The sequence below is a fragment of the Mobula hypostoma genome, chromosome 20 (genome assembly GCF_963921235.1).
Source record: "Mobula hypostoma chromosome 20, sMobHyp1.1, whole genome shotgun sequence".
Taxonomy (NCBI): domain Eukaryota; kingdom Metazoa; phylum Chordata; class Chondrichthyes; order Myliobatiformes; family Myliobatidae; genus Mobula; species Mobula hypostoma.
In genome coordinates this window covers 57900812-57914263 of record NC_086116.1, presented here as the reverse complement: position 1 = coordinate 57914263, position 13452 = coordinate 57900812, and the positions used below count along the sequence as shown (strand labels likewise).

The 13452-nt window shown below is 45.9% G+C and overlaps 1 protein-coding gene across 2 annotated transcripts in view; it reads right to left on the bottom strand.

Annotated features, from left to right (window-relative positions):
* Window positions 1-529: 529 nt before the first annotated feature.
* Window positions 530-13452, bottom strand: part of zc3hc1 (zinc finger, C3HC-type containing 1) — a 28552-nt gene continuing 15629 nt past the window's right edge. For both annotated transcript variants that reach the window (XM_063073014.1, XM_063073017.1), the window contains 4 exons: window positions 7200-7443; window positions 6909-7115; window positions 2525-2749; window positions 530-965 (listed from right to left, as the gene is read on the bottom strand). In XM_063073014.1, coding sequence (XP_062929084.1) covers window positions 897-965; window positions 2525-2749; window positions 6909-7115; window positions 7200-7443 — 745 coding nt within the window. In that variant the 3' untranslated portion in view covers window positions 530-896. The remainder of the gene's footprint in view (window positions 966-2524; window positions 2750-6908; window positions 7116-7199; window positions 7444-13452) is intronic.

The window sequence follows — 13452 nt, the reverse complement described above, 5'->3', positions numbered from 1 at the left end:
AATTGGATTACAGACAATATTAGTTAAGCCCATCACCCCCTCCTGGTGATAGATTGCTGACAGCAGTTCGCCAGTCTTTTAGGTTGCCCTTCTTCTTGGTCACAAACAAGAAAAAATCTGCAGATGCTGGAAATCCAGAGCAACACACACAAATTGCTGGAGGAACTCAGTAGGCTGAGTCTTGATGAAGGGTCTCGGCCAGAAACGTTGATTGTTTACTCTTTTCCATAGATGCTGCCCGGGCTGCTGAGTTCCTCCGGCATTTTGTGTGTGTTGCTCCCATCTTCTTGATATCAGCTTCTCTCCTCTCCTAGGGGTGAGGTCTTTGGAGCTTCTGTCAGCGTTTCTGTAGCTTTTGGTTTTCACGGGATGGGGTTGTCCAACCCCTCTTTCACAGCCGGGGTTGGGACCATCCATGGTGGAGTTAACAGACAGTATTAAGGAGTAATCACAATATTTATCACAGAATTAATTCATCCCAGACCACACAAAACAAAACCAAAAAAGTTTTTATTTATACTTAGCACAAACTGTTGTGGCATTTTAATTTATGCAAAACATAGCAAAAAATGAATCAGAGACATGAATCAGCAAAGATGGCAACCTTTAACTGAGCAAAGGACATGATACACATGGACCATTCCCTCTTCTGTTTAGCAGGTTTTGCTGTTTTATTTGAAAAGATCTTTGTGGGATCTTATGAACCGGGAGTTCACATATCTTTTGGTTGGTACAAAGATATTTCAAGCCTGTCCTGGCTGTAAGCATTCAAAAGTGCCATCAACCCAATCCATAGGAAATGGAAGGAGACAAAACCAGGCAAAGGTTAAACATTTCTTTCTTGCTTTTTCTGTTCAGGACGCTGCACTTCCAGTATCTTTAACGGATGACACCAGCTATAGCGAACGTGGGACTTGCCACTGTCGGAATATCCGAAACACCTTGTTCGATTTTTCTGAAAGAGACTAATCACAAAAAAAAAATCATAAGCAGGGCTTGTTGACCAGGGGCCAAATGGCCTCCTCCTGAACTATAATGCAGCATTTTCCTGAAAGGCTGGTTACCCCATAATTGATAAGCATAAGAAAGGTCAGCACAGAATTTCACGGCATCTCTCATCAGTTGCAGAGAGAAATGTCGACCTGTCCGGTGATTAGAAACACACTCATGCAGAGGAAGGAGAATGCCATCCCCATGGGTGGGGGTGTGCTATCCTCCCCCTTATCCTCCACAGAAGACCAATGAAAGCATCATATTCTCTGCCACAACAGGGTCTCTTCCAACACAAGAGATTTCTTTTGGATGTTTATTCAAAAGATTTCTGTTTATTCCTTTCCAAACATGCTGCCTGACATGCTGAGTTCCTCCAGCATTTTGTGTGTGTTTCTGTTGAATGCTTCAAACTAGGTTCAAACTGTCACCATTCTGGAGAGCAGCCTCACATCAGCCATTACTGTCTGGTTGGTGCAACGTCCTCTCACAGTGTATCAAACTACAGCGAACTGTCAGGTCATTGGCTGCAGTCTACCATCACTGCAAGATTTGTTCATGTCCAGGACAAAGAAGTGGGACGGTAAAAATCATTACCCACCCAGCGAACCTGCCTTTTCCAAACACTATATATACAGCTACTACAACAAAAACTTCACACCATCTTCCCCCAGGCAGTTAATCTGATCAACCAAGCTAGTTAGCCCCCTCCACCCTCTTCCATCTATTACCCTCGTTTCTGCCCTGCACTGTAAACACTTTAAACCACTTTATATAATGTTACCTACATTGCAAATACATGCTGGTATTTATGTATATTTTATTCCATACCCATAGTTCAAGTTCAAACTTTTTTTTTGTATCTTTTCTTTCTAATTGTTGAATTTGTTGTTTTTTTTGTTGTTGTCACACCAACATGCCACAGAAAATTCCTAATACATGTAAATACGAATGGTGAATAAAGCTGATCCTTGATCCTTGAAATGAATGGCAACCTGAAGGATAACTGTGGGCACAAATGCACCATCCTATCTGAATGAACAGGCAACACTGAGCCATCTGGCTCTGGTACCGATCTCTGCAGCTTCCCAGAATGCAGAAGGAGACCAAAGCAGGCAAAGGTTAAACATTTCTCTCTTCCTCCTCCTGTTAAAGCTTGACAAAAGGTTCCAAGTCCTGGCATCCAAATTAAGCAGCTCTTTAAAAAGGAGACTGGCAACAGGCCACAGCATGCTGCCAGCGTCTGGGAAGGGAATGGAATGGAATGGATACTCAGGCCAGACCTCAGAATGCTCAGAAGATGCACAAATTAGAGGAAAAGTAAAAACAGGCACTGTACCGATTTTCTGCCACAAGATGTCACCAGTACTAATTAGAACAGCTTATTTAAATCTCCATTTATTTATCCTCAACTCCAATCACTATTTAGGATTCCTGTCAATTGAACCACAATCTGAAAGGAATTAATCCTTTTGAGGAAACAGGAGAAAGAGGAACATGAACTGCCTGCTAAAGAGCAAAACTGGGTACTTACAAAACTGTCCAAGCCCTCATCTGGGCTGGACGGTCCTTTCAACAATAACAGGACGTCAAGTACTGCCTTCCACCCTGCCTCTGTCTTTTCAGGTGACCCAAGGGTCAGGCCCTGTTCCTCAGGCTGTGGGCTGTGTAGCTTATCTTCAGGATTTAGTCCTCTTCTAATCCAGGGACACCAATCCCTGTGCTGGGAGACAGGGTTAAAGTATGCCCGGCTGCTATCCTGTAAAATAGTTAAAAATGGAATCAAACAAAACCTCCCTGAATAGCCTGCTTAGAGTTAACCACCATATCTTCTAGACTTACAGATCTCCTTTACATCCACTTACCCTCTCAGAAATGTTCCTCGGCACAGTGTAATTCCGTAAACTATGAATACTTACCTTGTGCCAAATTAAATGGTCATTATTATGCCAGTTTCATAGAGTTATGGCATTTCTGCCCACTACCTCTATTTGCTGGTCAGTGAACTGACTTTAGGATAAACGGTGCCCATTTAGCACATTCTTATTCAATCAGTTCACAGTTCACCTGCACCTAGTTCATACGCCTGCCTTGGCTCTATATGTTTTGTACTGTTTCCTAACGAATCTCTCTCTAAATCAGCTAACGCTCAGTAGTCACAGTTACCCCACACTTTTTCCTCTAATGCGATGATTGCTGGTTATGCCCCTGATTATCATTTCTGGAACTTCACTGAGGTTAAACTGACTGCCAAGCAGTTATTTTGTTTAACTGCACACCCTGCAATTCTGCAGTCAGAATGATACATCACAGAATCAGACCCTTCAGTCTGCCATGGCCATCCGCGCCGATCCGACTGCCTCACATAACCACAGTATCCTTCTACTTAATGCCACTTAAACAATGTAGATGTACCTGATTCATCTCCCTCCGCTGGCAGCAAGATCCAGATATCAACCGCACTTGACAGATTAAAAACGTTCTCCTTGGATTCTCTTTAAATCCCCTCCTTCTCACCTTATTATCTATGCCCTCTAGTTTTTCATAACCTTAACAGGGGAAAAAATTTGAGTATTGATCTCATCTATTCCTCTCATAATCTGTATTTTATTTTATTGTGATACAATGCAAAACAGGCCCTCGCAGCCCCTTGAGCCACTCTGCCCAGCAATTCCGATTTAACCCCAGCCTAATCATGGGACAATACACAGCTTGGACTGTGGGAGGAAACCGGAGCACCCGGAGGAAACCCATGCAGTCACGGAGAGAACATACAACCTCCTTGCAGGCAGCAGCAGGAACTGAACCCGGGTCGCAGGTACTGTAAAGCATTGTGCTAACCACCATCAGGTCACCCCTTAGCTGGTAAATTACTATCACTTTTTATGTCTTGCTAAAGCTGCTACACAAAACAAAATTCACGACATATGCCAGTGATAATAAACCCGACTCTGATTCACTCCAGGGAAGGTCAGCCCAATCTATCCAATCTCTCCCTATTACTAAACCCTCTATTACACACAACATCGTGATGAATCATTTCTGCATCGTCTCCAGAAAATCATATTCTTCCTGTACCGTGGCAACCAGAACAGCAAACAATACCCCAAGTGTGACACAACCAGTGATATGCAGAATTGTAGTAGAACATCCCAGCTCTTGAATTCTGTGCCGTTACCTATCAAATGCCTTCTCCACCACTCTACCTACCTGCGTTGTCACCTTCAGAGGACTATGAACTCAGAGCCCAAAGTCTCTCTGTTCCTCAATTTCACCCTGCTAATTATTGTACAAGTCCTACTGCTATTTGACTTCCCAACTTGTACTTGTTGGGATTAAATTCCATGGACGCTACTCCTGAACCTACTATTTACTTTTCTTTAAGCTGGAAGACACGGCCTCTGTAATAACCTCCCTTACTTCCCTCAGGAACCTAGTATGCATCCCATCTGGGCCACAAGAGTTATGTCCACAAGACACAGGAGCAGAATTAGGCCATTCAGCCCGCTGAGTCTGTTCCGCCATTCTATCATCACTGATCCCAGATCCCACTCAACCCCATACACCTGCCTTCTCGCCATATTCTTTGATGCCCTGACCAATCAGGAAACTATCACCTTTTGCTTTCAATATACCCATGGTCCTGGTTTCAACAGCTGTCTGTGGCAGAGCATTCCACAGATTCACCACTCTTGGGCTAAAAAAAATTCCTCCTCACTTCTGTTCTAAAAGGTCGTCCCTCAATTTTGAGGCTGTGCCCTCTAGTTCTGGATACCCTCATCATGGGAAACATCTTCTCCACATCCACCCTATCTAGTTCTTTCAACATTCGGTAGGTTTCAATGAGATCCCCACACATTCTTCTAAATTCCAGTGAGTACGGGCTCAAAGCTGCCAAACGCTCCTCATATGTTAACCCCTTCGTTCCCAGAATCATCCTAGTGAACCTCCTCTGAACTCTCTCCAATGACAACACATCCTTTCGGAGATATGGGGCCCAAAACTGTTGACAATACTCCAAGTGTGGCCTGACTAGTGTCTTATAAAGCCTCAGCATTATCTTCTTGCTTTTATATTCTATTACCCTTGAAATAAATGCCAACATTGCATTTGCCTTCTTTAGCACAGACTCAACCTGTAAAGTAACCCTTTGGGGAGTCTTGCATGAGAACTAAGTCCCTCTGCACCTCTGATGTTTGAACCTTCTCCCCATTTAGATAATAGTCCGCACTATTGTTCCTTTTACCAAAATGCTTTATCATACATTTTCCAACACTGTATCCCATCTGCTACTATTTTGCCCATTCTTCCAATTTGTCTAAGTCCTGCTACAATCGCATTGCTTCCTCAGCACTACCTACCCCTCCACCTATCTTCGTATCATCTGCAAACTTTGCCACAAAGCCATCAATTCCATTATCTAAATTATTGACAAACAATGTGAAAAGTAGTGGTCCCAATACTGATCCCTGAGGAACACTACTAGTCACCGGCAAGAAAAGGCCTCTTTTATTCCCACTCGATGTCTTCTGCCTATCAGCCATTCAGCTATCCATGCCAGTATCGTTCCTGTAACTCCATGGGATTTTATCTTGTTAAGCAACCTCATGTGAGACACCTTATCAAATGCCTTCTGAAAATGTTCTGATGAAGCATTACGAGCTGAAACATCAGCAATTCCTCTGCCCTCCACCACTTCACAGATTCTGCTTGAACTACTGAGTTCCTCCAGCAGATTGTTTGTCACTCCAGTCTTGTATGCATTTAACATACAGCTAACTTTTCCGGCACCTATATTATCATTAATTTTTTAGCCTACCAGAATCTCAGTCAGATCATTTATTGTTGAAAATCAAGTATTGTCTTCCTTGTTAAAGATTTAATTCAAATATTCGTATGGTATCTCAGCTTCATGAACTGCATCAGCCTCTACCTTCATGAACCTATTTCTTAATTGGACGCTGAATGGCCTCACCTCTTGTCCGCAAAACTTTTTCTGCTTACATACCCAGGAGAATGCCTGTGTATTTCTTTTATATTTGCTGTCAGGTTTTCAAATGTTACCTCTGCCGCTTTTTAAGTCAAACTGGTTCTTTGTCATTTGCTCTTTTCTTTGGATACTTTTTGCCACACAGGCAATCCTGGCTTTACTGTTCCTGTCCCACTTCCTTATGGAAATGTACCTAAACTGTAGCTGAAACGCCTCCATCTTAAACACCTCCCACAATCAATTTCAGCTTTGCCTGCCAAGCCAAATTTACTCAGGTTGAGGCAACACACATCAAAGTTGCTGGTGAACGCAGCAGGCCAGGCAGTATCTCTAGGAAGAGGTACAGTCGACGTTTCAGGCCGAGACCCTTCGTCAGGACTGAAACGTCGACTGTACCTCTTCCTAGAGATGCTGCCTGGCCTGCTGCGTTCACCAGCAACTTTGATGTGTGTTGCTTGAAATTCCAGCGTCTGCAGAATTCCTGTGGTTTGCGTTTACTCCAGTTGATCTGTATTTGTTCCATTTAAATTGGCTCTTTTTCAGTGAGCTATTTTTAACCATGAAGCAGTCTACATCCTTTTTTGTGTATATTCTAAACCTCTGACGGTAAATAAAATTCAACATTGTGTCATTCAAGCACAGGTGACAGACTGGGCCGAAGAGGTAAGTTTTAAGTTTCCTCATGGAGAGGGAGGAGAGAGATCAAGCAACTTATTGAAGAAATGTTTGAGCCCAGGGCCCAGCCATCTGAAGACATGTCTACCAACAGTGGACTGCAGAGGACCGAAATGAAAGAACTTTAGAATCAGGGGTGTGACCGTGAGTGAAATGACTCTGATATGTAGTTCTGTTGCTAACACTGCCGAACGGTTGTGGTTTGTTGTGGATCTGCCAGTACAACAAGCTCTAACCTCACGCTGCTACTTACAGAGCTGGTGGATGAAGACAGTCGCGGACGCTTGGGCCTCCTCTGAGGGCTGGAAGGCACATCGCCCTGCCCCATGCTTCGCGTCACAGGCCGCTTGTTCCGCTGGTGTGGACTGATGCTTTCTGGTTCACCTCGATCAACTAGGGTTGGGCTGTGGGCGTCTCGACTCCGAGTCCGTGCCCCGATAGGCAAAGGACTGGTTTCATGCTGATTAAAAGAAAAAAAATATATAGTTTTAGTAAAGGAGTGTGTGAACATGATAGGATTAAACTAAAGCAAAGATTATAGTACCAGTTCAGTGCCCTGTATCTGGGCAGCGTCCTGACTCCGTGTGACCATCCTGCGGGGAGATGTGGCAGGGGGAGTTGGCGTTGATAATTCTGACTTGCTCTCCCGTGGAGAGGTACCACACACAGGGGTGTCAGGATCAGTAGCCGAGGAAACGGCATCGATCTGCTGAAAGCTCCACAGGCCCACTCTCCTCATGCAGTAGGAGCAGGTGATAACAGGCAGTTGATGTAAATCGGAGGACGGTCTAGCAAATGGGAAATAAAGCTGGGATAGTTACATAAATGTGATTCTGATTCCCCACACCATGAGCCCCTCAACCTCTTCAGCTGGGAGATGTATCATGTAATACGGAATACAAACAATCCTTTTTATATGAAATTCACTTTTCACATCACAATACATAGTCACAGCCTGGTATTTTGTATCCATAATTGGATCAACACAATTTAGGACAAATTCCAGCATGGTCTATATTACTGGTTGTCTGATGTCAAACAGTGACATGTGCAGATGGAAACGATCCCATGGCACTACTACACCTTGTACTTTGGAGAGCTCCCCTAGATATTATTCATCCCTCTATCACATTTGCATATTTCTTTTAGTGGGAGTGTTGTTGTTCCTTTTCATGCCTTGTGGCATATCGGGCAGCAGTTGTGCAATTTCCATAGCATTTGGCTGTTTTTTACGAGGCCGAGTTGCTAGCTCGACACTCGGTTGGAAAGCGTGCAAGGAGCTAGCCGGATTCAAACTCGGGACCATTCCCCTCAAAATCCGGAGCCGACTCCAGTGCACCACTGGCCAGCTTATTTGGTGGGAGAAACACTCAAGACATTTTTTGAAACACTTGCTGGTCCTATCTATCCATGCTTGAGGAATGGCTAAAGTGTTGCGTGAAAGAAGATAATCATTGTCTACGGAACTGTATTTTGCAGTCATAGTTATATTTGGCCCATCTAATCCGTGCTGAACTATTATTCTGCCTACTCCCATTGACCTGCACTAGGACCATACCCCTCCCATTCAAGTACTTATCAAAACTTATCTTATCTCCAGTACAAGAAGGACGAGACTGCGCAGGCGCGTGACGTAGACAGGACAGCGTGGAGAGTTTAAAAAGGAGACCACCCTATACAGTGGGCAGCGGAGTGAGTGGCAGCAGAGTGTAGGGCTTTGGCTCAACGAGCTTAGGTGGTAACGGGAAGAGGCGTGAGTGAGGCACCAACCCTTTTTTGCCCCTTGGCGAATCGGCCCGGACAGACAGGAACAGCAGGGCTCTCACAGCTAACGGTACGAGCTAACGGTTTGAAAAGTTTGTGTGTTTGGCAAGGTAAGTGGGTGAGTAGACTTATTTTTCCTGTTTCATTCCTGTAGAATTAGGTAGCATGTCTGCAGGGTTAGTGCTTTGTTCAGGGTGTCAGATGTGGGAACTCTGGGACACCTCCAGCCTCCCTGATGGCCACATCTGCACCAGGTGCACTGAGATGCAGCTCCTCAGAGACCGTGTTAGGGATCTGGAGCTGCAGCTTGATGACCTACTGCTTATCAGGGAAAGTGAAGAGGTGATAGACAGGAGCTATGGGGAGGTAGTCATCCCTAGGCTACAGGGGTCAGAAAACTGGGTGACTGTCAGGAGAGAGGAGGATAATGCCCGGATAGTGGAGAGCAGCCCTGTGGCTGCCCCCCTCAGCAACAAGTATCTCGTTTTGGATGCTGTTGAGGGGGATGACCTGACAGGGGACGGCCACGGTGACCGGGTCGCTGGCACTGAGCCTGGTGCTGTTGTGCAGGAGAGAAGGAGGGAGAAGAGGAATGCGGTAGTCATAGAGGATTCCATTGTCAGGGGAACGGACAAGAGATTCTGTGAGCCTGATAGAGATACCCACATGGTGTGTTGCCTCCCAGGTGCCAGGGTACGGGATGTTTCAGATTGGGTCCAGAATATTCTGAAGGGAGAGGGCGAGCAGCCAGTTGTCTTGGTACATGTTGGTACCAATGACATAGATAAGGGAAGGAAGGAGGTCCTGAAGAGAGATTTCTGGGAGTTAGGAAGGAAGCTGAGAAGCAGGACCTCCAGGGTAGTAATCTCCGGATTGCTACCTGTGCCATGTGCTAGCGAGGGCAAGAATAGTAGGATCAGGCAGATGAATGCGTGGCTGAGAGACTGGTGCAGGGAGCAGGGCTTCAGATTCATGGATCATTGGGATCTCTTCTGGGGGAAGTATGACTTGTTCAAAAAGGACGGGTTACACCTTAACCCGAAGGGGACCAATATCCTGGCGGGAAGGTTTAATAGAGCTGTTAGGGAGGGTTTAAACTAATTTGGCAGGGGGATGGGAACCGGAATGATAGAGCAGAGGAGGGGGAAAACAGAAATAAATCTAAGATAGTGAGCAGTAAAAATGTCAGGAAGGACAGGCAGGTGATGGGCAAATTTGCAGCCATTGGGATGAGTTGCAGTGCAATCAAAGCAAGAAGTACCAAATACTGGACTTAAGGTGTTATACTTAAATGCACGCAGCAAAAGTAATAAGGTGGATGATCTTGTTGTACAGCTACAGATTGGCAGGTGTGATATTGTGGCCATCATTGAGACGTGGATAAAGGATGCATGTCTCTGGGAGCTGAACGTCCAAGGATACACGGTGTATCGGAAGGGTAAGCAGAGCGGGTGGCTGGCTTTATTGGTAAGAAATGATATTAAATCATTAGAAAGAGGTGACATAGGATCGGAAGGTGCAGAATCTTTATGGGTTGAACTAAGAAATCGCAGGGGTAAAAGGAGCCTGTTGGCAATTATATACAGGCGTCCAAACAGCTGCAGTGATGTGGACTACAAATTACAACAGGAAATAGAAAAGGCTTGTCAGAAGGACAGTATTATGATAATTGTGGGGGATTTTAACATGCGAATGGATTGGAAAAATCAGGTCGGCACTGGATCTCAAGAGAGAGAATTTGTGGAATGTCTGCGAGATAGCTTGTTGTTGAGCCCACTGGGGAATCAGCTGTACTGGATTGGGTATTGAAAAATGAACCAGAGGTGATTAGAGAGATTGAGGTGAAGGAACCCTTAGGAGGCAGTGATCATAACATGATTGAGTTCACTGTGAAATTTGAGAAAGAGAAGCCGAAATCCGATGTGTTGGTATTTCAGTGGAGTAAAGGAAATTACAGTGGCATGAGAGAGGAAATGGCCAAAGTTGACTGGAAAGGGACACTGGTGGGAAAGATGGCAGAGCAGCAGTGGCTGGAGTTTATGCAAGAAGTGAGGAAGGTGCAAGACAGATATATTCCAAAAAAGAAGAAATTTTCGAATGGAAAAAGGATGCAACCGTGGCTGACAAGAGAAGTCAAAGCCAAAGTTAAAGCAAAGGAGAGGGCATACAAGGAAGCAAAAATTAGTGGGAAGACAGAGAATTGGGAAGTTTTAAAAGTTTACAAAAGGAAACTAAGATCATTAAGAGGGAAAAGATGAACTATGAAAGGAAGCTGGTAAATAATATCAAAGTGGAATCAGCAGTTGGTCTGCCACCTGTCCTCAGGAGAAAGAGAGATAAGGAAAACAATGGAGCAGCATTTGGAGATGTTAATGAAGAGACGGGAGAGCTGTCAAGACCGGCTCCTCTTTGAACCCTGAACTGTTTGAAGTGATGGACAGGTGATACCCCAGCAGGGGGATAAAAAGGGACAGGTTTGCTAAGGCAAGACACACACGACACCACGAGGTAATGAGACCCTGGAAGCGGTGCGCCTCCCACAAGTCGGTGGGAGTTTTGGAGGGCTGATCGCGAGACCAAGCCATAGACGCACAGGGTGGAAAGGTACAATCGGCGGGAACCTGGTGTGTGTCCGCCCTTGCCTGGGTGCCAGGTTCACCACAGAGAAACGATCGTACCTGAAAATGGAGGGGTCACAGTCAGTGACCTCAGAAGACATTACAAAGGGCTCGCCCGAAAGCTGACTGCGAAGAATATCGAAGGTCTGTGTGGAAGCCGTTTGAATATTCATTCGCTTTTGCTCTCTCTCTCCTTCCCCCACCCCACCCCCGTCCATCACCACGGCAGTGATTACTGTGAACTGAACTGAACTCAATTGAACTGAACTTTGCATCACTTTGAAACTGGTCATTTACCCCTAGACAACGATAGAGCTTGATTGATCCTATTACCCTAGTTTCTGTGTACATGTGTGTTTATCATTGCTGAACTGTTGTATTCATTATCCTTTTGATTAGAGTACTGTGTTGCTTATTTCTTTAATAAAACTTTCTTAGTTCCAGTAATCCAGACTCCAACTGAGTGATCCATTTCTGCTGGTTTGGCAACCCAGTTATGGGGTACGTAACATAAGTGGGGTTCTCGTCCGCGATTTTGAACGCTAAATCTGGGACGGAGTAAATTGATTGGGTTAAAATTCCCGAAAGAAAGAAAAGACAAACAGCAGAAATGGAGATTGAGGAATTTCTAAAGGCACCGACCTTGGAGGCATTAGAGGATGCCAGGAAAGCGGAATTGGCAGCTGTGGCCAAACGGTTGAATCTTGTTAAGGGAAGTCGACAACGAGGAGAGAGGAGATACACAGAGCTATCGTAGAGCACTATGTATCTAAAGGTGTGTTTCCCCAAGGAGAGCTGGAGGTGGTGCCTATTGAAAAACCTGCTGGAGACGTGGTACAGGTGCAGCTTGGAAAAACTGAGACTCGAGCACGTTTTAACCTTGAACACGAAGAGAAGCAGTTAGAAAGGCAGGAGAAAGAGAAACAGTTAGAAAGGCAGGAGAGAGAGAGAGAGAGAGAGTTAGAAAGGCAGGAGAGAGAGAGAGAGTTAGAAAGGCAGGAGAGAGAGAGAGTTAGAAAGGCAGGAGAGAGAGAGAGAGTTAGAAAGGCAGGAGAGAGAGAGAGAGAGAGAGAGAGAGACAGTTGGAGCGAGAAGAGAGGCAGTTGGAGAAACAGAGGGAAAGGGAATTTGAGCTGGAGAAGTTAAAGATAAGGGCAGAGCAGGGGCCCATGCCGAACCAAGGTGGAGGGTTCAGGGCGACCCAGGAGGTTAGGCTGGTTCCCCATTTGACGATACCGACGTGGATCGGTACTTTCTCCATTTCGAAAAAGTTGCTACAAGTCAGGACTGGCCGAGGGATAAGTGGGCTGTTTTACTTCAGAGTGGACTGAAAGGGAAAGCCCAACAAGCTTACTCAGCTTTGTCCGCAGAAGATGCCCAGAGGTATGAGGTGGTGAAAGAGGCAATCCTCAGGATTTATGAGTTGGTCCCGGAGGCATACCGGCAGAGGTTCTGGAATGCGAGGAAGCAGTGGGACCGCACGTATTTAGAGTTTGCCCGTGAGATGCAGACATATTGTGAGCGTTGGTGCGCCTCGAAGGGGGTAGAGGGGGGATTATGACAGACTGCTACAGCTGATCCTGATTGAGCAGTTTAAAGGTTGTGTCCCTGAGGGTGTGAGACCCTACCTAGATGAGAAAGAGGCAGCCACGTTAGCCGCAACTGCTAAGTTAGCGGATGTGTACGCGTTGACGCATAGAATGAAGTTTGCCCCAAGTAAAGGCTACCAGAAGGGTAGTCAGGACAGCGGGGAGAGTCCGCCAGAAAAGTCAGAAAGTAAGCCGGGGACTAGTGAGAAGGATAAGGTAGACCGGAAGCAGTCTGGTAGAAAGTCTCCTGGGGTCGTCTGTTATAATTGTGGGAAAGCCGGACACTTTGCGTCCAGGTGCTTTGCCCCAAAGAAGGAGCCGGGAAAAGGAAAAACGGCGATTTTGACTGGCTGTATCGAGCTGGTAAACGAACCGCTAGGAGAGGACAGGTCTGCCAAAGTTCAGGAAGGGCGCGAGAGGTTTATCTCGGCCGGTTTGGTGTCAGTGAAGGAGGGGCTAAACCCAGTTCCAGTGCGGATCTGGAGAGACACGGGAGCGTGTCAGTCATTGATATTGAAGAGTGTATTAGAGTTTAGCTCAGAGACCCAGACTGGGGAGGTCAAGGTCAAAGGTATTGGGGAAGGGACAGAGGCAGCCCCTTTGCACCAGATACACCTACAAAGCAACTTGGTCTCTGGACTAGTCACGATCGGGGTGAGGCCCGAATTACCGATGAAAGGCGTGGAAGTCTTGCTCGGTAATGACCTTGCCGGGGGAATCGTGTTCCCAGCCGTGAGATTGACAGGTCAGCCTGCCAGCATTGAGGCCCCGCCCATGGACTCACAGGTTCATCCTGGGACTGCCGAAGTAAATTTAGCTGAGACGT